Source organism: Pseudoliparis swirei, chromosome 16, assembly GCF_029220125.1.
Source record: "Pseudoliparis swirei isolate HS2019 ecotype Mariana Trench chromosome 16, NWPU_hadal_v1, whole genome shotgun sequence".
Classification (NCBI taxonomy): Eukaryota; Metazoa; Chordata; class Actinopteri; order Perciformes; family Liparidae; genus Pseudoliparis; species Pseudoliparis swirei.
Genome location: NC_079403.1, coordinates 25,831,577 through 25,857,412, shown reverse-complemented (window position 1 = coordinate 25,857,412; position 25,836 = coordinate 25,831,577). Strand labels below are relative to the sequence as shown.

Genomic DNA, 25,836 nt, shown 5'->3' with positions numbered 1-25,836 from the left:
ACCTCTCTCTCTCTCTCTCCACACCTGTGATCACCTCTCTCTCTCTCCACACCTGTGATCACCTCTCTCTCTCTCTCTCCACACCTGTGATCACCTCTCTCTCTCTCTCCACACCTGTGATCACCTCTCTCTCTCTCTCTCTCCACACCTGTGATCACCTCTCTCTCTCCACACCTGTGATCACCTCTCTCTCTCTCCACACCTGTGATCACCTCTCTCTCTCTCTCCACACCTGTGATCACCTCTCTCTCTGATATATACTGACGTGTATCTAATGCACTCCAGAACATGTGATACTGACTAAAAGTACCACATGTGACCAGATGGAGTCTGACAGACAGCGAGGTCTCGTTACCGGGGACTACCGGGGGGTGGATGGGTGTGTGTGTGTTTGTATGTGTTTGTGTGTGTATGTGTTTGTGTGTGTGTGTGTGTGTGCATTGTGCTTTTTTACCATGAGACGGAGCGAGAGAAAGAAGGAAGGGATTGAAGGGAGAGAGAAAAACGTGGAGAGAAAGAGAAAGGGGAGGGGGTACTCACTCCACCACAGTGGGAGGGATCTGGGAACCAGCAGCCAATAGGCAGCCACAACTGGGTCACATGATCACTCAGAGAGAGAGGGGGGGAGGGGGAGAGAGAGCTGTTCCTCCTCCAGTAGCCTCAGTGTGTGTGAGGCTCAGAGGCTCCTGACACCTGAGAGGCTGAAGGAGGAACAGCCGTCAACAAAGGAGCGGTGGAGGTGTTGGAGGTCTCCTCCGTCACCTGAGACAAAGAGGAGGAGCCATGTCTTCTCTCTCCGACCCGCCGCCCGGCGAGCTGAGCGAGCTGCCGGTGCTGCCGGCTCAGAGCTGGGCCTGGCAGCCCCCCCCCCACGGACCCCCCGAGGGGCGGGGACAAGCTGGCAGCGGCGAGGAGGCGGAGCCGAAGGTGGCGAGCGGGGCCGGAGGCGTCTCGCTGGGCAGCGCGGGGGACAGCCCGGACTGCCCCTGGTCCTCCTCCCCCTCCCCCGCCTCCCCGGGCGGACGGCCCCCTGCCCTGGGAGGAGGGGGCACCAGCAGGGGGGCCCCGCCCCCTCGACCTGGATCCCCGGCTCGGCGGGCGGAGCTGCCTCCTCCCTCCCTGACGGAGGCGTCCCCGGCAGGCGGAGCCGCCGAGGACTCGTCAGAGGGCGACAGCGATGAAGACGAGAGAGAGGAAGAGTTGGAGCCCTGCTTCATGGGGCGGGCCGAGCAGCAGAGGAAGGCGATGCGTCGGGCGATGTCCGAGTGTTCCCACCTGTCGGTACCCACCAGTCTGGAGCTGCCCGGTAAATACCCAGAGGGCACCGGGGCGGCGCCGGGGCAGCCGGCGTCCCCCGTGGGCGCTCCACGCCGCTCGCCACGCTCCATGAAGCGCTCGCTCACCGTGGCCGAGGACCCGTCCCGGGCCCCCCCACCCACCCTGTCGGCAGCGGGCGCCGCCCACAGCGACCTCCGCCAGGCGCCGTCCCCGTTCCCGCCGCTGAAGGACGGCGGCGCCGGAGGCCCCGGGGGAGGAAGAGCCCGCTGGCTCTGGGGGCCGGGCCTCCAGCTCTCCTTCACAAGGAGACTCCGGGGCCGAGGAGGAACCCGGACGCGGGTCCGACCCGGCCGGAGAGGCCGAGATCGGTGGCAGTGAAGCGGACCCTGAACTCACCACGGGGGCCGGTAGGTGTTAGCGGCCCCTCCCGGAGGAGCCGGGCGCTCTGAGGGGCCTCAGGCTGGCAGTGGGTGCAGCATGCGGGGGAGGGGCTCACGGGAGAAGAGATAAAGTATTGATGTGTTCTGTTTGGTGGCCGCGCAACGACAAGAACCCATCACTGCAAGGCCGTCTCCTTCTGGCCGTCTTCATGTCTTCATGTCTCCATGTCTTCATGTCTCCATGTCTTCATGTCTCCATGTCTTCATGTCTCCATGTCTTCATGTCTCCATGTCTTCATGTCTCCATGTCTTCATGTCTTCATGTCTCCATGTCTTCATGTCTCCATGTCTTCATGTCTTCATGTCTCCATGTCTTCATGTCTTCATGTCTTCATGTCTCCATGTCTTCATGTCTTCTTGTCTCCATGTCTTGTCTCCATGTCTTCATGTCTCCATGTCTTCATGTCTTCATGTCTCCATGTCTTCATGTCTTCATGTCTCCATGTCTTCATGTCTTGTCTCCATGTCTTCATGTCTTCGTGTCTTCATGTCTTCATGTCTCCATGTCTTCATGTCTCCATGTCTTCATGTCTCCATGTCTTCATGTCTCCATGTCTTCATGTCTCCATGTCTTCATGTCCATGTCTTCATGTCTCCATGTCTTCATGTCTCCATGTCTTCATGTCTTGTCTTCATGTCTCCGTGTCTTCATGTCTCCATGTCTTCATGTCTTGTCTCCATGTCTTCATGTCTTCATGTCTCCATGTCTTCTTGTCTCCATGTCTTCTTGTCTTCATGTCTTCATGTCTCCGTGTCTTCATGTCTCCATGTCTTCTTGTCTCCATGTCTCCGTGTCTTCATGTCTCCATGTCTTCTTGTCTCCATGTCTTCTTGTCTCCATGTCTTGTCTCCATGTATTCATGTCTCCGTGTCCTCATGTCTTCTTGTCTCCATGTCATCGTGTTTTCGTGTCTTCATGTCTTCTTGTCTCCATGTCATCATGTCTTCATGTCTCCATGTCTTCATGTCTCCATGTCTTCATGTCTTCATGTCTCCATGTCTGGCTCTTACTCTGGAGATGAGAAGGTTTGAGAAGGGAGGGAGGTGAATGAAGAAGCAACGGTTGAGGTGAAGAATGAGGAAGCCGTGAATGAGAGATGAAGAGGAGATGAGGGAGCGCTGGAGGAAGGTTGTGGAGTGACTCAGGCAGTATTTGCTCGTTTGAGGCCGATGTCCAGACGTCTTCGTTAGAGGATGAAGAAGAGGAGGGGACGCTCATTTAACCCTCTGATGAAGGAAAACACGCTGTGTTACGTAGTGTGTCTGTGTGTGTGTCTCTGTGAGTGTGTGTGTGTGTGTGTCTCTGTGAGTGTGTGTGTGTGTGTGTGTGTTTTCTGTCTGAGCGCCTTCCAGTAATTTATTCATATTTTGCCACTAATATCCGTCAACTTGCAAGTTGAAGTGGGTTTAGAGGTCAAAGGTCACGCTGACCTCTGCACCTGTTGACTGGTAGCCTGTCCTTCACTCTGGTGGAGGTTCTCCTCGTAGACGGGAGGCCTCGATGTTTAGACAGAACGACGGGATGAGACGGAGAAAACCTTTGGAGATGTTATTACTTTCCTTTTCTCTTGGTGACCAAAGGTGGGAGGAGTCAAAGAGTCAGAGACAACCTGCTGTCGCCGTTGACGACGCTCTGCAGCTGCTCGTGAACGATGACGTCATGACTCATCAAATCTATTGTCTTTCAGTAAAACCTGACAAGATGGAGGAGGAGAAGGAGGACAGCGTGGAGAAGGAGAAGCTGTTGGAGCCTCTGGTTGCCGAGCAGAGAAGCGTCAAGGTGGAGTACGCAGTCAGTGAGACTCCAGCCAAGGTGGAGAAAGAGGTGGAGAAGGAGAAAGAGAAGGAGATGAAGGATGCAGGAATTACTAAAGAGGTGAAAGTGAAGGTGACGGAGGTGGAGGAAAAGAAGGAGACAGAAAAGGAGAAGGTGAAGGTGACGGAGCAGAAGGCAGTGAAGGTGGACTGGATGACCGAGGAGGAGGTGTTGAAGGTGGAGAAGGTGGTGAGAGAAACAGAGGTGGAGAAAGACCAGCAGGAGAAGTCCACCGAGGAGCTCCAGCAGAAGGAGATGAAGGAGGTTAAGACGGCCCCTCAGCTGGAGGAGGAGGAGGAGGAGAAGCAGGTCAACAAGAAGGTTGTGGAGAAGAAGGACATCAAGGCCGCCGAGAAGGCCAAGAAAAGCCAAGCTGTGTCGGCTGGCAGCAGCGCCCCCCAGAGGAGGGAGCCGGTAGTGAAGGCTAAGGTCGGTTTATGGGATGTTCCTCCTCACTGAGCACCATGTTCCTCCTCCGTGTTCCTCCTGCTTACCTTGTCTTCTCCTCGTTCCTCCTCGCAGCCGGTTGCCGTGGCGACCAAGCCGAGCGCCGCCGCTACTAAAACTTGTGTGGGTGCCGCCGCCGGGGTCACAGCTCCACCTAAACGCCCCACGTCCTCCACCTCCACCCCGGACAGAAAACCAGCCACGGCCAGGGCCTTACCCACAGCTGGTCCAAAGAGGCTCTCCTCCACCAGCACCACCCGCCCTGCAGCACCCTCCTCCACCAGCACCACCCGCCCTGCAGCACCCTCCTCCACCAGCACCACCCGCCCTGCAGCACCCTCCACCAGCACCACCCGCCCTGCAGCACCCTCCTCCACCAGCACCACCCGCCCTGCAGCACCCTCCTCCACCAGCACCACCCGCCCTGCAGCACCCTCCTCTACCAGCACCGCACGAGATGTCAGGCCCAAGGTAGGTGTTGGCGGTCGGCTCGGTTCTCGGGTTCTGGTCTCCAGTGAGACTGAGGACATCTACCTGGACCTCAAGTCCTGACATCCTGGGAGTGGTTCAGGGTTCAGGGCTCATGGCTCAGGGCTCAGGGCTCAGGGCTCAGGGCTCAGGGCTCAGGGCTCTGTGGCACGTCATCCAGGGGCCTCGTTCAGCCCCCTAAGATCATACTGACTGGTATAATAGCCGGGCACTAGGACCTGGGGGAGGAGCTGCGCTGGCTGTCTCTCTGCTCAAAGTAAACGATGCACAGAGTGAAACTGCAAGTCCAGGTGGCTATAAATATATATATATATAATATAAAATAATATAATATAAAATAATGTAATTAATGTAATGTAATATAAAATAATGTAATATAAAATAATATAATATAATGTAATATAAAATAATATAATGTAATATAAAATAATGTAATATAAAATAATATAATATATAATAATTAGGGGTGGGCACGTTAACGCGTTAATTTTGCGTTCACGCATCAATTAATTAACGCCGATAATTATTTTATCGCGCGTTAACGCAGGTTTTATTATTTATTTTATTATTGTAAAAGTGTGTTGCTCACAGGCTTTTATTTTGTAAAAGTCTGCTACTGATTGATGCGGAGCCGGAAAAGAAAGTCATTCGCGGTTTAACAAACATGGAGAAGAGTACGGAGATTTTAAATGCCCATTTTCAATTTAAAGTTCTTAAAGACGGCGGAGTCGACAGAAACAAAGTGATATGTAATACTGCCAAGATGAATTGTCTTATCACCGGAGTACTTCCAGCCTTAAATATCATTTACATGCTAAACACACCGTTGATGCAGCGAATCATACAACCAAACACACAGTGGAGCGAGGCTTCGGCAGACGAGCTGCAGGGAGGAGATCAACCAAGAGAACCAACGCCACAGCGAAGTGGAGAGCTACAGACTGCAGGGAGGAGATCAACCAAGAGAAGAGAACCAACGCCACAGCGAAGTGGAGAGCTACTGACTGCAGGGAGGAGATCAACCAAGAGAAGAGAACCAACGCCACAGCGAGTGAGAGCTACTGACTGCAGGAGGAGATCAACCAAGAGAAGAGAACCAACGCCACAGCGAAGTGGAGAGCTACTGACTGCAGGGAGGAGATCAACCAAGAGAAGAGAACCAACGCCACAGCGAAGTGGAGAGCTACTGACTGCAGGGAGGAGATCAACCAAGAGAAGCGAACCAACGCCACAGCGAAGTGGAGAGCTACTGACTGCAGGGAGGAGATCAACCAAGAGAAGAGAACCAACGCCACAGCGAAGTGGAGAGCTACTGACTGCAGGGAGGAGATCAACCAAGAGAAGAGAACCAACGCCACAGCGAAGTGGAGAGCTACTGACTGCAGGGAGGAGATCAACCAAGAGAAGCGAACCAACGCCACAGCGAAGTGGAGAGCTACAGACTGCAGGGAGGAGATCAACCAAGAGAACCAACGCCACAGCGAAGTGGAGAGCTACAGACTGCAGGGAGGAGATCAACCAAGAGAACCAACGCCACAGCGAAGTGGAGAGCTACTGACTGCAGGGAGGAGATCAACCAAGAGAACCAACGCCACAGCGAAGTGGAGAGCTACTGCAGGCCGGTTAGTGAGGGGGACCAGACGTCCTCTTTCCCCGGACATGTCCTGCTTCTGAGACCTACAAAATGCGTCCGGCAGGGATTCCAAAAACGTTGAGATTTTGCTTCGTCGGATATTTGTGTTTCTCTGGGTTTTCATAAACTAGTATTTACCCCTTACAAGTTGTGGAAATGGTATCTCCCTTACGTTCCACCTTCTTGCGTGAGCTAACGGTATAGAGAGCAGTCATTGGTCGACCGATCTCAGGGTTGCCAGATACACGATAATTATCCTCCAAATACAACCATGTTGAGCCTTTGGTACGATACTTCACCGTCTCCAACCTGGCAACACGGAGCACCTCGCCGCCTCCACTAGTTCATTGTTTGTGCTATAAACTCCTCCCAGCGCCGCCGCTCCCATAGCTCACTACGCGCTGTGCGGAGGGCACCACGTCCTGAGGGGCTCCGCAAAATAGGCAACTAAAAAATCCTCATAGTTATAATAATTATAATGCCAATATTATTTCAGTCTAGAAATATTAGGCACCTTTTAGGCATGTATAGTTCATTTTAGTTTAGTTCATATGGCAGAACATTTAAAATAGAAGTGCGCTATACACTACTTTTGAATTAATTATTGGATTTTGCGTATACAAATGCGATTAATCAGGGAAATCATGCGATTAATCGCGATTAAAATGTGTAATCGTTGCCCAGCCCTAAAAATAATGTAATATAAAATAATATAATATAATGTAATATAAAATAATATAATATAATGTAATATAAAATAATATAATATAAAATAATGTAATATAAAATAATATAATTCATCCTTTCATAAATATGTAGTTATTAACGAGTGTTGGATGCTTACATTCATATTCACTCGAGACAAATGAAGGGAAGAGTTATAAACTGTCTCCAGTGAACGAGAGAAATAACTCTGGACATCTCTCTGTTCTTTATTACCTTCGCATTGAAAATGCCGGAAGGTTATGTTTTGATCGCCGTGTATTTATTTATTTATTTATTTATTTATTTGTATGCGTGTTATTCGCAAAACTCAAAAAGTATTGAACCGAATCGCATGAAATTTGGTGGGATGATTGTTTATTATCCGGGGACCAGTTGATTAGATTTTGGGATCGATCGGGTCAAAGGTCAAGGTCAAAGGTCATGAACAGGTCAAAATATGCCGCAGAACTCAAAAAGTATTGAACCGAATCGCATGAAATTTGGTGGGATGATTGTTTATTATCCGGGGACCAGTTGATTAGATTTTGGGATCGATCGGGTCAAAGGTCAAGGTCAAAGGTCATGAACAGGTCAAAATGTTCTTGAATCGCATGAAATTTGGTGGGATGATTGGTTATTATCCGGGGACCATTTGATTAGATTTTGGGATCAATCGGGTCAAAGGTCAAGGTCATGGAAAGGTCAAACTCTTTTTTTACCATAGCACGATACATTTTTGTCCAATTGGCATGCAACTAATGCCAAAATGTTCATAATTCAATGCCCAATCTTGTGATATGCGAAGGTATGCGCTCTACCGAGTGCCCATTCTAGTTCATATATATTATGATATTGTTTCCCCAGTGAATGGTATATTTGACACTGAGCTAGTTCATCTTTATCTCAGTGAGTCAAAATGATCATAAAACATCACATGATGTGTAACAGGATATCTGGCCTCACCAGTAATACTGAGACCCTCAGGATATCGTCTCAGACTGGTCCTCAGGGACTCCTCCCCTCATGCCCCGCCTCCTCCACTGCTCGGCCAATAGGAACGAAGAGCCTTGAGACTCAGTTCAGCTGTATGTGAAGCGGGGCGTCATACAGGGTTATTAAGGGGTATGAAGGGTTATTAAGGGTTATTAGGGGGTATGAAGGGTTATTAGGGGGTCTTAAGGGTTATGAAGGGTTATTAGGGGGTCTAAAGGGTTATTAAGGGGTATGAAGGGTTATTAGGGGGTCTTAAGGGGTATGAAGGTTTATTAAGGGGTATGAAGGGTTATTAGGGGGTCTTAAGGGGTATGAAGGGTTATTAGGCGGTCTTAAGGGGTATGAAGGGTTATTAGGGGGTCTTAAGGGGTATGAAGGGTTATTAGGGGGTCTTAAGGGGTATGAAGGGTTATTAGGGGGTCTTATGGGTTATTAAGGGGTATGAAGGGTTATTAGGGGGTCTTAAGGGGTATGAAGGGTTATTAAGTGGTATGAAGGGTTATTAGGGGGTCTTAAGGGTTATGATGGGTTATTAGGGGGTCTTAAAGGTTATGAAGGGTTATTAGGGGGTATGAAGGGGTATGAAGGTTTATTAGGGGGTCTTGGGGGGGAATATGTCCCTGAAGGAAAGGGAGCAACGTTCCAGGCATTGGGGGAAGTGACCTTTGACCTGGTTCTCCAGCGAGTCACTGAGCTGGTGTACAGACAGAAGATGCATCATCATCATCCTCATCATCCTCACAGGGACATGGATGTAGACCAAGGGTCAGGAACCTTTTTGATGGGAGAGCCATAAAAGCCAAATATTTCTAAATATATTTAATTGAGAGCCAGATAGTATTTTTAACGGATTATAAATTAAATATGTGGGGGGTGCAGGTGACTTTTTCTTTGGTCCGCTCCGATGCGCACACACGCCGGCATGGAGCTCTGCAGCGGACGAGACGACGAGCCGAGAAGTGTTCACGCGACACGAGAGACAGAGTGACATGCTGCTGGAGAGACGACCAACAACAGACCTTTAGTTTAATAAAGAACAAAGACGTCTTGAAGAACGGGACCTGACATCCTGCTGCTGCCATCTGGGCGATAGAGAACATGACAGGGGGGCGGTGGAGATTTTTTTTTTCAACTAAAAATTGTCTGGGAGCCATATGCTGTCACCGGAAGAGCCAGATATGGCTCGAGCCAGAGGGTCCCGACCCCTGCTGTAGGCGATGGTGTGTCCATCGCAGCCTTTGCTTGTTTTCAAAGTGTTTTTCCTCTCCAGACGACGACAGAGAGGCGCCCCCTGGTGGCGAAGCCCAGCGCCGCCGCCTCAACGGGCTCCACCGGCGCCGCCAAAAATGGAGCCGCATCGACACGCACGACCACTCGGCCCGCCGTCACCACGGCAGCCAGAAGGCCTCTGGGTAACACACACACACACACACTCACACACACTCACACACAGATACGCCTGTGCACGTCTCTGCAACGTGTTCCCCGCTCGCCGTCTGTGTTTCAGCCCCCAAGACAGACAGCAGAGTGGGAGACGAGAAGAAACCCGGAGATGTGAGGACGTCGACAGGTAAATATATAAATAGATAAATATATTAGGGCTGCAACAACGAATCGATAAAATCGATAAAAATCGATTATTAAAATAGTTGGCAACGAATTCCATTATCGATTCGTTGTGTCGCGCGATTATTACGGCGCTCAATAAGTCACGGAGTATAAACAAAGTTGAGTTGAGCGCAGAGCGGCGCAGGAGAAACCAGAGCGGAACGCTGCGTTGTGAGAGCCAATCAGCGCTGAGCTGCTCCTCTGTTGATGAATCTAATTGGCTGCTGCTGCTCACGTGGCGCTGGATGCGGAAGTCCTTCACGTAGTCGGAGACATTCACGGAGCTAAGTGCGCCTCCGGGTGACGTCATGACCCCAGACACCAGGGCGCTCCATGTCACCACGTGTGGCATTTCCACAAGAGGATAACGTAGAAAACGTGGTTATTTATTCCGTGGCGGATAGCGGAAAATATTTTTCCACGGAGAAAGGCAACGGAGATAAGCCACGACGCCACTCGCTGCGCGTGCAGAGAGCATTTAACGGAGCGGAGCAGCGTGAGCTCTGATCGCTCTTTTAATGAAGTATCGATACTCTAACAATATGCTAAATCACATCGTGTTTAACGTACGGGTACTTTGTTAGTATCACTACACCGTGCAGCGTGACAGCAGCAGATGTAGCGGACTAACATTCAAGCTAACCTAACTTCCCAAACGCTGTGGACATCTGAACGCTGATTGGCCGAGACGCGACACGTCCCATCAAAGATGTTTTATTGTGAAGAAGAGCACCACTTCACATTTTTTCCGCGTCTCACTGCAATCTCAACGGCAGCGGGCCAGGTGAACAAAATAATACATCGGAACGCGTCTCTGGTATTGTTCAGGGGGCGGGGCCACATGGGGACCACTGCTCAGGAGAGGAGAGCTGTCAGTCTGTTACGGTTCATCACCATGGTGACCAGTGAACAGGTTCATCCACATGGTGACCAGTGAACAGGTTCATCACATGGTGACCAGTGAACAGGTCCATCACCATGGTGACCAGTGAACAGGTTCATCACCATGGTGACCAGTGAACAGGTTCATCACCATAGTGACCAGTGAACAGGGTTCATCACCATGGTGACCAGTGAACAGGTTCATCACATGGTGACCAGTGAACAGGTTCATCACATGGTGACCAGTGAACAGGTTCATCACATGGTGACCAGTGAACAGGTTCATCACCATGGTGACCAGTGAACAGGTTCATCACATGCTGACCAGTGAACAGGTTCATCACCATGGTGACCAGTGAACAGGTTCATCACCATGGTGACCAGTGAACAGGTTCATCACCATGGTGACCAGTGAACAGGTTCATCACATGGTGACCAGTGAACAGGTTCATCACCATGGTGACCAGTGAACAGGTTCATCACCATGGTGACCAGTGAACAGGTTCATCACATGGTGACCAGTGAACAGGTTCATCACCATGGTGACCAGTGAACAGGTTCATCACATGGTGACCAGTGAACAGGTTCATCACCATGGTGACCAGTGAACAGGTTCATCACATGGTGACCAGTGAACAGGTTCATCACCATGGTGACCAGTGAACAGGTTCATCACATGGTGACCAGTGAACAGGTTCATCACCATGGTGACCAGTGAACAGGTTCATCACATGGTGACCAGTGAACAGGTTCATCACCATGGTGACCAGTGAACAGGTTCATCACATGGTGACCAGTGAACAGGTTCATCACATGGTGACCAGTGAACAGGTTCATCACCATGGTGACCAGTGAACAGGTTCATCACCATGGTGACCAGTGAACAGGTTCATCACATGGTGACCAGTGAACAGGTTCATCACCATGGTGACCAGTGAACAGGTTCATCACCATGCTGACCAGTGAACAGGTTCATCACCATGGTGACCAGTGAATTCAATTCAATTCAATTCAGTTTATTTGTATAGCCCAATTTCACAAATTACAAATTTGTCTCGGAGTGCTTTACAATCTGTACACATAGACATCCCTGCCCCAAAACCTCACATCGGACCAGGAAAAACTCCCAAATAACCCTTCAGGGGAAAAAGGAAGAACCCTGCAGGAGAGCAACAGAGGAGGATCCCTCTCCTAGGATGGACAGATGCAATAGATGTAATGTGTACAGAAGGACAGATTTAGAGTTAAAATACATTCAATGAATATGACAGAGTGTATGAATAGTTCATAGTAGGCATATTCCACGATGGAGACCTCCACGATCCATCAGGCAGATGGCGGTGGGGAGGAGGAGTGGGCGGAGTCTCAACAGGACAGTGGCGTAGTCATGAGCAGGAATTCCACGACCCAGACGATCCATCAGGCAGATAGGATCTATACCGTCTCATAGGGTCCGATGACCCCATGAGACGTAAAGTCAAAAGGACTTCCGGGGAGAAAGCAGAGTTAGTAACGTGTGATTGAGAGATGAAAATTCATCCTTAAGGAGAGAAAAAAGAGGAGATAGGTACTCAGTGCATCCTAACGTCCCCGGCAGCTATAAGCCTATAGCAGCATATCAAGGGGCTGGACCAGGGCAAACCTGATTCAGCCCTAACTATAAGCTCTGTCAAAGAGGAAGGTCTTCAGTCTACTCTTAAACGAGGTGACTGTGTCTGCCTCCCGGACTGAAATTGGAAGCTGGTTCCATAAAGAGGAGCTTGATAACTAAAGGCTCTGGCTCCCATTCTACTTTTTAAGACTCTAGGAACTACAAGTAGTCCGCATTTAGTGAGCGTAGCTCTCTAGTGGGGCAATATGGTGCGACAAGCTCCTTAAGATATGATGGAGCATCACCAATCAAGGCTTTGTAGGTTAAGAGAAGAATTTTAAAAGTGATTCTTGATTTTACTGGGAGCCAGTGCAGAGCAGCTAGTGCAGGAGTGATGTGATCTCTTTTCTTAGTTTTAGTGAGAACACGAGCTGCAGCATTCTGGATCAACTGGAGGGACCTAAGAGATTTATTAGAGCAGCCTGCTAATAAGGAGTTGCAGTAATCCAGTCTCGAAGTAACGAACGCGTGAACCAATTTTTCTGCATCTTTTTGAGACAAGATGTGCCTGATTTTTGAAATATTACGTAGATGAAAGAATGCAGTCCTTGAGATTTGCTTTACGTGGGAGTTAAAGGACAAGACACGATCAAAGATAACGCCAAGATTCTTTACAGTGGTGTTGGATGCCAGGGCAATGCCGTCTACAGAATCCACATCACCAGATAATTGATCTCTGAGGTGCTCAGGGCCGAGTAAAATTACTTCGGTTTTGTCTGAGTTTAACATCAAGAAGTTGCAGGTCATCCATGTTTTTATGTCTTTAAGACATGCTTGAATTTTACCGAGTTGGTTGCTCTCCTCTGGTTTTATCGATAAATATAGTTGAGTATCATCTGCATAACAATGAAAGTTTATGGAGTGTTTTATGGAGTGTTTCCTGATAATATTGCCCAAAGGAAGCATGTATAAGGTAAATAAAATTGGTCCAAGCACGGAACCTTGTGGAACTCCGTGATTAACGTTGGTGGTTATCGAGGCGTCATCGTTTACAAATACAAACTGAGATCGATCTGATAAATAGGATTTAAACCAAATTAGTGCCGTGCCTGAAATGCCAATCGACTGCTCCAGTCTCTGTAACAGGATGTCATGGTCAATGGTGTCGAATGCAGCACTAAGGTCTAACAAGACCAGCACAGAGAGGAGTCCTTTATCTGCTGCCATTAAGAGGTCATTTGTAATTTTCACCAGTGCCGTCTCGGTGCTGTGGTGTTTTCTAAATCCTGATTGAAATTTCTCAAATAAACTATTATGATGTAGAAAGTCGCACAACTGATTTGCGACCACTTTCTCAAGGATCTTGGAGAGGAAGGGAGGTTAGAGATCGGTCTGTAGTTAGCCAATACCTCTGGATCCAGAGTGGGCTTCTTCAGGAGAGGTTTAATAACAGCCACCTTGAAGGAGTGTGGTATGTGGCCTGTTAGCAGAGACACATTGATAATATCTAATAGAGAGCCGCCAATTAAAGGCAACACGTCTTTAAGCAGCCTCGTCGGGATGGGGTCCAAGAGACAGGTAGACGTGTTCGAAGTAGAAACCGTTGAAAATAATTGGTCACGGTTGATAGGAGAAAATCCTCCAAATATACACCAGGGCATACAGCGGTTTCCAAGGCCATTCCACTTGAGGACAGATTGGCACTGGTTATGGGCAAGAGATTATTAATCTTGTCCCTAATAGTTAAAATCTTTTCATTAAAGAAGTTCATAAAGTCATTACCACTAAGGTTTATAGGAATGCTCGGCTCCACAGAGCTGTGACTCTCTGTCAGCCTGGCTACAGTGCTGAAGAGAAACCTGGGGTTGTTTTTATTTTTTTCTATTATTGATGAGTAATAGGCTGTTCTGGCATTACGGAGGGCCTTCTTATATGTTTTAAGACTATCTCGCCAAACTAAGCGGGATTCTTCGAGATTAGTTGAACGCCATATGCGTTCAAGCTTTCGTGACGTTTGCTTCAGTTTGCGGGTCTGAGGGTTATACCAGGGAGCAAACTGGTCAGCATCACCATGCTGACCAGTGAACAGGTTCATCACCATGGTGACCAGTGAACAGGTTCATCACATGGTGACCAGGTTCATCACATGGTGACCAGTGAACAGGTTCATCACCATGCTGACCAGTGAACAGGTTCATCACCATGGTGACCAGTGAACAGGTCCATCACCATGGTGACCAGTGAACAGGTTCATCACATGGTGACCAGTGAACAGGTTCATCACCATGGTGACCAGTGAACAGGTTCATCACCATGGTGACCAGTGAACAGGTTCATCACCATGGTGACCAGTGAACAGGTCCATCACCATGGTGACCAGTGAACAGGTTCATCACATGGTGACCAGTGAACAGGTTCATCACCATGGTGACCAGTGAACAGGTTCATCACCATGCTGACCAGTGAACAGGTTCATCACCATGGTGACCAGTGAACAGGTTCGTCACCATGCTGACCAGTGAACAGGTTCATCACCATGGTGACCAGTGAACAGGTTCGTCACCATGCTGACCAGTGAACAGGTTCATCACATGGTGACCAGTGAACAGGTTCATCACCATGGTGACCAGTGAACAGGTTCGTCACCATGCTGACCAGTGAACAGGTTCATCACCATGGTGACCAGTGAACAGGTTCGTCACCATGCTGACCAGTGAACAGGTTCATCACATGGTGACCAGTGAACAGGGTTCATCACCATGGTGACCAGGGAACAGGTTCATCACCATGCTGACCAGTGAACAGGGTTCATCACCATGGTGACCAGTGAACAGGTTCATCACATGGTGACCAGTGAACAGGTCCATCACCATGGTGACCAGTGAACAGGTTCATCACATGGTGACCAGTGAACAGGTTCATCACCATGGTGACCAGTGAACAGGTTCATCACCATGGTGACCAGTGAACAGGTTCGTCACCATGCTGACCAGTGAACAGGTTCATCACCATGGTGACCAGTGAACAGGTTCATCACATGGTGACCAGTGAACAGGTTCATCACCATGGTGACCAGTGAACAGGTTCGTCACCATGCTGACCAGTGAACAGGTTCATCACATGGTGACCAGTGAACAGGTTCATCACCATGGTGACCAGTGAACAGGTTCGTCACCATGCTGACCAGTGAACAGGTTCATCACCATGGTGACCATTGAACAGGTTCATCACATGGTGACCAGTGAACAGGTTCATCACCATGCTGACCAGTGAACAGGGTTCATCACCATGGTGACCAGTGAACAGGTTCATCACATGCTGACCAGTGAACAGGTTCATCACCATGGTGACCAGTGAACAGGTTCATCACCATGGTGACCAGTGAACAGGTTCATCACCATGGTGACCAGTGAACAGGTTCATCACATGGTGACCAGTGAACAGGTTCATCACCATGGTGACCAGTGAACAGGTTCATCACATGGTGACCAGTGAACAGGTTCATCACATGGTGACCAGTGAACAGGTTCATCACCATGGTGACCAGTGAACAGGTTCATCACCATGACCAGTGAACAGGGTTCATCACCATGGTGACCAGTGGGTCTCCAGGATCTTTCCATGACTTTAAACCAAATTCCATGATTAAACATTTTGTGAAAACTCTGTCTATACGTGACAAAGTGAGAAGATGTAGTATTTAAACTAACAATGAGAATTCCAAAGCATACCGTATATATACCGTGTAAATTAACATTTGAATAAAACAAATTTGCATTACTTTTCCAAATATTTTGGGATTTTATTTTTTTCAATTACTTTTCTAGGCCTGCTAATAGCCATTTAAAAATTCCATGACTTTTCCAGGTTTTCCATGACCGTACGGACCCTGTTTTGAATAAAGGGTTGAAAATGAAAGTTTTTGTTTTTTTATCCGATTAATCGATTAATCGATAAAATAATCAACCGATTAATCGATTATCAAAATAATCGTTAGTTGCAGCCCTAAAATATATGTATTGATGTCCTTCTGCGGTATCACAGCGCTCTGTTCACCTGCCACAGTGAAACAGGAACAGGTCACGCTCTGAGGGAACTGTCAGCCTGTAGATTATGATGCAAGCACATATATACATACATATATACATATATATATATATGTATATATGTATATATGTATACATGTGTGTGTGTGTGCATATCTACGCTCTCCACCCTCTCCCCCGTCAACAGATAAGTGAGTAGACATGTTTTCTGAGGCCGTCAGCAGGAGACTGAGCATCACAATGCAGACAGAGAGCGAGGAGTAGGGCTGAAAGGCCTGTGGATTACATTACATGTCATTTAGCAGACGCTTTTATCCAAAGCGACTTACAATAAGTGCATCAACCTAGAGTACAAACTAAGAACAACAAGAATACAGGATTACCCCACACACACACACACACACACACACACACACACACACACACCACCCCCCTCTCTCCTCCCCCCCCCACACACACCACCACCCCTCTCCTCCCCCACACACACCACCACCCCCTCTCTCCCCCACACACACCACCACCCCCTCCCCCACACACACCACCACCCCTCTCCTCCCCACACACCACCACCCCTCTCTCCTCCCCCACACACACCCACCCCTCTCTCCTCCCCACACACACACACCACCCCTCTCTCCTCCCCACACACACCACCACCCCTCTCCTCCCCCCACACACACCACCACCCCTCTCTCCTCCCCACACACACCACCACCCCCTCTCCTCCCCCCACACACACACCACCACCCCTCTCTCCCCCACACACACACCACCACCCCTCTCTCCCCCCACACACACACCACCACCCCCTCTCCCCCCCACACACACACACACCCCCTCTCCCCCCACACACACCACCACCCCTCTCCTCCCCCCACACACACACCACCACCTCTCTCCCCCACACACACACACCACCACCCCCCTCTCTCCTCCCCCCCCCACACACACCACCACCCCCCTCTCTCCTCCCCCCACACACACCACCCCCTCTCCTCCCCACACACACCACCACCCCTCTCTCCTCCCCCACACACACACACCACCCCTCTCTCTCCCTCCCCCCCACACAGTGTTTCCTCCACCACCACCCTCTCTCCCACACACACCACCACCCTCTCTCTCCTCTCCCCAGTGACAGGAGTGTGTGTTTCAGAGGAAAGTTTACACCAGAGGGTCTCAGGGTCCTGGGGACAGCATCATGAGAGGAAGGAGTGAAGTGAGGGATGAGAGAGAAGAGTGAAGTGAGGGATGAGAGAGAAGAGTGAAATGAGGGATGAGAGAGAAGAGTGAGTGTTGTTCCCTGAGACGCTCACACACACATGGGGTCCGCTCCATGGAGGACAGGATGCTGGGTCCTTAGTGGTTAAACCATGCAGAGCATTATGACTGTTACCATCATCTCTCTCTGTCTCTGTCAATCTCTCTCTCTCTCTGTCTCTCTCTCTCTCTCTCAGACTCCACCAAGCCCAAGACCACCAGCACCACCCTCAGCACGGCTTCCACCGCCGCCACTGCCTCTCGCTCCAGAGCCTCAGCAGCCAAACCGCCCCCCCCCTCCTCCTCCTCCTCCGCGGTTCCAGAGAAGAAGGCCACGGTTGCTCGCGCTCCTCGGCCCGCCTCCTCCTCCTCCACCTCCACCTCCATCACCTCCTCCAGGAACACGGCTCGCCCCAGCACAGGACCGACCCCCGACGTCCGCCAAGCCCGCTCCAAGATCGGCTCCACGGACAACATGAAGCACCAGCCCGGAGGAGGGAAGGTAGGTCTGGGGGTCTGGAGGTCTGGGGGTCTGCAGGTCTGGGGGTCTGGGGGTCTGCAGGTCTGGGGGTCTGGAGGGCTGGAGGTCTGCAGGTTTGGGGGTCTGCAGGTCTGGGGGTCTGGAGGTCTGCAGGTCTGGGGGTCTGCAGGTCTAGGGGTCTGGAGGTCTGGAGGGCTGGAGGTCTCAGACACACCCACCAGGTGGTCTCCTCACACACAGGCGGCTTCTTCTTTGGTTTTTCCAACTTCTCTTCATCCCCGTGCTTCTTCCTTTGAGCCTCCTCCCTCCTCCATCTCCTCCATCTCCTCCATCTCCTCCCTCCTCCCTCCTCCCTCCACCTTCCCTCCTCCCTCCTCCATCTTCTCCATCTCCTCCCTCCTCCATCTCCTCCACCTTCCCTCCTCCCTCCTCCCTCCTCCATCTCCATCTCCTCTCTCCTCCCTCCTCCATTTCCTCCCTCCTCCATCTCCTCCCTCCTCCATATCCTCTCTCCTCCCTCCTCCATCTCTTCCCTCCTCCATCTCCTCCCTCCTCCATCTTCTCCATCTCCTCCCTCCTCCATCTCCTCCCTCCTCTCTCCTCCCTCCTCCATCTCCTCCATCTCCTCCCTCCTCCTCCATGTGGTCTCTGACCCGGGTGGGTCTTGTCTCCCCAGGTAACCTCCTCCTCTCAGAGCAGGGCCGTCGCCTCCAGAGAAGCCAGCCTGGGCAAAGTGAGTCTCCCCCCATGACCACACACCTCTCTTCTGTTCAGACATGTTTTATTGTTTTATTTTCACCACCTTTTATTTATCTTTTGTTGGCAATGACAACCCACGACCCACAAACACACACAGACACACACACAGACACACCCACACAGACACACACACAGACACCCACACAGACACACACACAGACACCCACACAGACACACACACAGACACACACACAGACACCCACACAGACACACACACAGACACACACACACAGACACACCCACACAGACACCCACACAGACACACACACACACACACAGACAGACACACACACACACAGAGACGAGGCTCCCATGGGGTCCCTTGGAGATGTCGGTTCCTCTCTGAAGGACCGTTTCCTCGTGCCGGTCTGTGTCTCCGTGTCTCAAGAGAAGACCAGGACGTAACTGCCCGTCCGGTGTGATCTGTGTCCGTCTGTCCTCTGACCTCTAACCTCTAACCTCTGACCTCTGACCCGTCCCTGAACTATCCGCCTGTGTTGTGTCTCATGAGCTCCTCTGAGGACGTTCAGTCTTCTTCTGCTTTCTGTCCGACTCGCTTGAGGGTCTCCAGTCCGTTTGGATTCCTGTCACTGTGTCATTGAATCAAGCGCCCCTCAGCTCACAGGTCTGTGGTGGATATCAAGCGCCCCTCAGCTCACAGGTCTGTGGTGGATATCAAGCGCCCCTCAGCTCACAGGTCGTTCTGGCCCCGCCCCCTTTCCTCTAAACCCGGCCCGTGATGGTGACTTCTTCTCCTCTTCTCTTTTCCTCTCTCCTTTTCTATTTGTGGTCACCTCTCCCCCCCCCCTTCACACCCCCCCCCCCCCGCTATGCCGTGTCCCTGTAGGTTCAGATAGTCTCCATAAAGTTGGACTTCAGCCACGTCTCGTCACGTTTGGGCTCCAAGGAAAATATGAAGCACGTTGCTGGAGGAGGGAAAGTAAGTACGACCTTATGGCCTTATGAGAGGCCTACGACCTTATGACCTTATGGCCTTATGAGAGGCCTACGACCTTATAATAATAATAATAATAATCATTTATTTTATATAGCGCTTCTCAAGGCATGCCGACATCCCGAAGTCGCTTTACAGAGTCCAGTAGTCACACACACACAGTCATCCCGGTGGTGGTAAGCTACATCAGTAGCCACAGCTGCCCTGGGGCAGACTGACGGAAGCGTGGCAGCCAATCAGCGCCTACGGCCCCTCCCCCAATCAGCGCCTACGGCCCCTCCCCCACCACCAACACTCATTCACGTTATACGAACCGGGTTATGGCCTTATGAGAGGCCTACGACCTTATGGCCTTATGAGAGGCCTACGACCTTATGAGAGGCCTACGACCTTATGGCCTTATGAGAGGCCTACGACCTTATGGCCTTATGAGAGGCCTACGACCTTATGAGAGGCCTACGACCTTATGGCCTTATGAGAGGCCTACAACCTTATGACCTTATGAGGCCACGACCTTATGAGGCCTCGACCTTATGGCCTTATGAGAGGCCTACAACCTTATGACCTTATGAGAGGCCTACGACCTTATGACCTTATGAGAGGCCTACAACCTTATGGCCTTATGAGAGGCCTACGACCTTATGGCCTTATGAGAGGCCTACAACCTTATGACCTTATGAGAGGCCTACGACCTTATGAGAGGCCTACGACCTTATGACCTTATGAGAGGCATACGACCTTATGAGAGGCCTACGACCTTATGGCCTTATGAGAGGCCTACAACCTTATGACCTTATGAGAGGCCTACGACCTTATGAGAGGCCTACGACCTTATGGCCTTATGAGAGGCCTACAACCTTATGACCTTATGAGAGGCCTACGACCTTATGACCTTATGAGAGGCCTACAACCTTATGGCCTTATGAGAGGCCTATGACCTTATGAGAGGCCTACAACCTTATGAGAGGCCTATGACCTTATGAGAGGCCTACAACCTTATGACCTTATGAGAGGCCTACGACCTTATGGCCTTATGACCTTATGAGAGGCCTATGGCCTTATGAGAGGCCTACGACCTTATGGTCTTATGACCTTATGAGAGGCCTACGACCTTATGGCCTTATGACCTTATGAGAGGCCTATGACCTTATTACATTACATTACATTACATGTCATTTAGCAGACGCTTTTATCCAAAGCGACTTACAATAAGTGCATTTCAACCTAGAGTACAAACTAAGAACAACCTCATAACAACCTTATGAGAGGCCTATGACCTTATGACCTTACGACCTACACCCAGAGTTTACAGGCCTCGTCCTCGCTGCTCCTCGATACGTAAGGATGGTCAAGTAGAGAAGACGTTACCCACGGGGATCAGTGATATATTATTATTATTAAAAGAGGTCGAGGTGCTGCAGCTTAGTTCTGCTCTCCTTTGGGATTCCAGGGACTCGTTGGACAGCCCCCTCCCCCAGAACCTTGCTCTCTTGTTTCCTTGCTTCCTTACTTCCTTAAACTCTCACTAACTTACTAAATAAATAAAAAAGTCTGAAGGCTCCGCCTCCGATAGGCTCCGCCTCTGGTGAGACCGGGTTGTTCTTCCTCAAGTGACGCCCTGAAGCTTCACAGCTCAGATCCAAAACTATACGGACAACATTTATGTTCAATGTCCTCGGCTCTGCACTCAGGGGTTCCCTCTGGAGGACCTGGTTCCCTCTGGAGGACCTGATGGACCTGGTTCCTTCTGGAGGACCTGATGGACCTGGTTCCCTCTGGAGGACCTGGTTCCTCGTGTCTCCGCCTCCTTCACTGGGCTCACCGGGTGTTGACGTTGACAGGTGCAGATCCTCAACAAGAAGGTGGACCTCAGCAAGGTGACCTCCAGGTGCGGCTCCAAGGACAACATCAAGCACAAGCCTGGTGAGGGAGCAGCCGCTCTGAGCCGCTCTGCAGGCCTCCTGACGATTCATCCAACAGATGCTGACACTAAGAACATTCAAATATAAACTCGTATATTACATTTAGTCGCAGGCTTTCAATCTGAAGCCATGGCTGCAAAATGTCATTTTATTTGAGATATATTATTTAATTTTAAAGCATTTTCCTCCTGTGGAGCAAATAAATACATATTTAATAAATACATATTTAAATACATGCATATTTAATTCTTCTTTCCAGCAAATAACGCTTTTTAAAAACAACAGTGGTTTTATGAAAACAAACTGGCATCAATTAGACACCAGTAAGACTTCAATTAGACATCAAATAGACTTCAATTAGACTTCAATTAGACTTCAATTAGACATCAATTAGACTTCAATTAGACTTCAATTAGACATCAAACATTCAAGATAATAAGAGAATCAGATTATCTAACTGATTATGTAATGAGGTAAACAATGTGTGTGTGTGTGTGTGCGTGTGTGTGTGTTTGCGTGTGTGTGTGTTTGCAGGTGTCGGCGTCGCGAAGATCGAGTCCCTCAAAGTGAGCTTCAGGGAAAAGACTCAGTCCAAAGTGGACTCAGTGGAGGACCTGAGTCCTTCAGGAGGAGGAGACACCAAGGTGAGACCTTCAGGGAGGAGCCAATCACAACGGAGAGGACCAGGTGTCTCTGTCCCAGATCCTACAGGAGAGATCAATAAGTTGATCATGTAACAAAGTGCCTGTTCCTAGGCTGAGGGTCCCCAGGAGACCCCCGAAGGGAGCGGCCCCTTGTCTCCGGGCCCCGAGTCCGGACTGGCAGGGAGCCCCCAGAACGGACTGAAGGAGGGAGAGAGCCTGGCCCTGGCCTCACACATCCCCGAGACAAGTACGTGTGTGTCTGTGTGTGTGTGTGAGTGTGTGTGTGTGTGTGTGTGTGTGTGAGTGTGTGTGAGTGTGTGTGTCTGTGTGTGTGTGTGTGTATGAGTGTGTGTGTCTGTGTGTGTGTGTGTGTGTGTGTGTGTGTGTGTGTACTTGTCCCGTGGTCTCGTCCAATCAGATCCTGATCACCGTCGTCTCCTGACTTTTTATCTTGCAGGCCTCTAATTCTTCTGTCCCTCGTCCCTCATCTCAACCTCCCCACCGCGTCATCACCTCCTCCTCCCTTCCCCACCTCCTCCTCCCCTTCACCTCCTCCTCCCTTCCCCACCTCCTCCTCCTCCTCCCTTCCCCACCTCCTCCTCCCTTCCCCACCTCCTCCTATCTGTGTTTTTTGGTCTCCCCCTCCCTTTTTTTCTTCTCTTCCAACCTTTCTGCCGCAGATTGAGTCGTTCAAGCTCAACCTCTACACCTCCACCTGGCTACTCCCCCAGGAGGACCACAGGCCCCACCCACACAGCTCCTCCATCCTCTACACCTCCACCTGGCTCCTCCCCCAGGAGGACCACAGGCCCCGCCCACACAGCTCCTCCATCCTCTACACCTCCACCTGGCTCCTCCCACAGGAGGACCACAGGCCCCGCCCACACAGCTCCTCCATCCTCCGTCTCCCTCAGTGAATCTTTTGGCCTCCTCTGCTCCTCCTCCTCTGCTCCTCCTCCATGCCTCTTCAGGGGCAGCAGCTCCTTCCAGGACCTCCACCCCTCTGTGGCTGGACATGTTAGAACCCGTCATGTAGTTCATGTTCTCATCATCTGAGCTCTTCATCATGCGCTATAGCCCCCCCCCTCTCCTCTCCCCCCCCCCCCTCCCCCCTTTATAGACTTAAGAATCTATGTAGAGTAATATATGGTTGCTGTAGTCAGGGGGGCCCCTAGGGGCCTGACCCCCGGTGAACCCTCATCAGTGGTCAGCTTCTCCTCTTCCTCGCCTCAGTGATCTTATCCATAGTGCATCTCATCCGCCTCTGTCAATCACCGTAAACAAATAAACAACAACAAAGCAACACAACAACAAGTAGTTAGAACCGTTTTAGTCTCTTTACTCTTTAATCTGTTTGTGACGACATCGTACAAAAGCTTTAGTGTTCAGACCTTATGTCTCTCTGTCTCTCTCTCTCTGTCTCTCTCTCTCTGTCTCTCGCTCTCTGTCTCTCTCTCTCTATCTCTCTGTCTCCCTCTCTCTCTCTGTCTCTCTGTCTCTCTCTCTGTCTCTCTCTCTCTGTCTCTCCCTCTCTCTCTCTGTCTCTCTCCCTCTGTCTCTCTCTCTGTCTCTCTGTCTCTGTCTCTCTCTCTCTGTCTCTCGCTCTCTGTCTCTCTCTCTCTGTCTCTCTCTCTCTCTCTCTCTCTCTCTCTCTCTCTGTCTCTCTCTCTGTCTCTCTCTCTGTCTCTCTCTCTGTCTCTCTCTCCTCTCTCTCTCTGTCCCTCTGTCTCTCTCTCTGTCTCTCTGTCTCTCCCTCTCTCTCTCTGTCTCTCTCTCTGTCTCTCTCTCTCTCTCTCTCTCTCTCCCTCTCTCTCTCTGTCTCTCCCTCTCTCTCTCTGTCTCTCTCTCTGTCTCTCTCCCTCTCTCTCTCCCTCTGTCTCTCTCTCTCTGTCTCTGTCTCTCTCTCTCTCTCTCTCTCTCTGCGTGCAGTCTTTTATCTCCAACATCACTCAGAAGGTTTTTATTAAACCGAGACGCACAGTGAAGATATTCACGGGGAGGAGTCAGTGAGAGGGAGGCTCCTGGAGGCTCCTGGAGTCCCTTATCACTCCATGAGGGTTGAGCTCACGTAGCGGTAGCATCTCTGAGGTGTGTCTCCACCTCTTCAGAGTATCGGTGCAACATGCTGTGACTCTCCTCCTGGAGCAATGTTCTCCAGATGCCTTCATCATGACATCATCCTCTGAGCATCATGCGTGACATCATCCTCTGAGCATCATGCGTGACATCATCCTCTGAGCATCATGCGTGACATCATCCTCTGAGCATCATGCGTGACATCATCCTCTGAGCATCATGCGTGACATCATCCTCTGAGCATCATGCGTGACATCATCCTCTGAGCATCATGCGTGACATCATCCTCTGAGCATCATGCGTGACATCATCCTCTGAGCATCATGCGTGACATCATCCTCTGAGCATCATCGTGTGCTGTGGGTCGGTACCATCGCTCAGTAGAGTTTCTAACGAAGGGGTCTGGCTATTGTCTGGAGTGTATCGGTCTCGCTACTAAAATTTAAACATATTTTTATCTTAGTCATTTCTTGGTGGGGCCTCTTGGAATTAAATGTCTTGTTTTATTACCCCACAAACGTGTGATGACTCCGAGTGTTGACAGCCTGAACACCGTGAGACAGCTTAACGTGAGGAGCTGTTGCTATGGAAACCTGAAGCACACTTCATCCAGGAAGGACCTATTTATTTATGTTCATCCCTCTAGAGACGACCTTCAAATGAAGCTTTGAATGAACTAAAATGCACCTTAATGCTTAAATATATCCAAAAGATATATGTATGTATATATATGTATTTATATATAAATATATATATTAAAATTAAAATATATTTATATATATATATGTATTCATATATATATATATATTTATTCATATATATATATTTATATAAATATATATATATATTAATATTTATATATATATATATCTCCAGAAGGGCTCAGTGGGATGGAGTGAAGGAGCTCATTGAGTGACATGAAGAGAGCAATAATTTTAACGGCCTCATTAATATTCATCATGACACACATTTAGTTTCATGTTGGAATCCTTTCAACAATAAATGTTTTAGACAATAAAAGGCAATAAACTGATCTTCTCTGGACATCACGGCCCCTCGCAGGTTTTAATCTCCACTTCTTGTGACTTTGCACACAGATGTAAATAAATGTTTTATTGTCTCCAAGACCCCAGAAAGACAACAGGCGGTCGGGGGCGGTCCTCAGCTCGGGGCGTTTTTACTCCGACTGTAATCCTGATGATTAGCACGACGACGTTGAAAAGGCTTCTGGGGACGAGAGTCTTTTGAGATGCAGACGCGACACTTGTGTAAATGTATTTATCGTTGAGGAGGAGGAGTCTGAAGACGCATGACAACACCCTGAAGGTCAGAGGTCGACGGCTTGTTCCTCTAGAAGTGATGCACATTAACCATGAGGGGGGGGGGGGGGTCGCACACAGAGAGACCCTCGTCAGAGCTCCTCGGTAACTTCCTCCTGTAGAGTTCATCTGTCACACTAACAAACACGACCTGGTGGGTACACTTCCTGTCGTCGGGTAGACTTCCTGCCGTCGGGTACACTTCCTGTCGTCGGGTAGACTTCCTGTCGTGGGCAGAACCTCATTGTTCTTTTTTTCTTGTGCTGTTTTTTTTTTCCTTCATTGATTTTTATTTGTTGGTTTGGAAAACAATAGTGTTTATTGTGATGACTTGTTAATTAGTGATGTGATTATTGAACATGAAATAAAAATGGACTAAAACTCTGTGTCTTTTACTCTTGTGTAACTGAGTAAACACGCGTGTCATTGGCACACCTTCATCCATAAGGCACTGCTTGGTCATTTAGTATTTGCAATTATAATGTTCATAAG

The 25,836-nt window shown here is 49.7% G+C and overlaps 1 protein-coding gene across 5 annotated transcripts in view; it reads left to right on the top strand.

Annotated features, from left to right (window-relative positions):
* LOC130205992 (microtubule-associated protein 4) overlaps positions 1-23,131 on the top strand; it is a 51,737-nt gene extending 28,606 nt beyond the window's left edge. For 3 of the 5 annotated variants that reach the window (XM_056433639.1, XM_056433640.1, XM_056433637.1), the window contains 11 exons: positions 3,407-3,963; positions 4,057-4,452; positions 9,072-9,213; positions 9,309-9,371; positions 17,386-17,690; positions 18,346-18,402; positions 19,276-19,368; positions 21,225-21,306; positions 21,840-21,949; positions 22,061-22,196; positions 22,407-22,623. In XM_056433639.1, the coding sequence (XP_056289614.1) occupies positions 3,407-3,963; positions 4,057-4,452; positions 9,072-9,213; positions 9,309-9,371; positions 17,386-17,690; positions 18,346-18,402; positions 19,276-19,368; positions 21,225-21,306; positions 21,840-21,949; positions 22,061-22,196; positions 22,407-22,414 (1,949 nt within the window). In that variant the 3' untranslated portion in view covers positions 22,415-22,623. The other 2 variants (XM_056433638.1, XM_056433641.1) reach the window with 2 other exon arrangements.
* Positions 23,132-25,836: the final 2,705 nt, after the last annotated feature.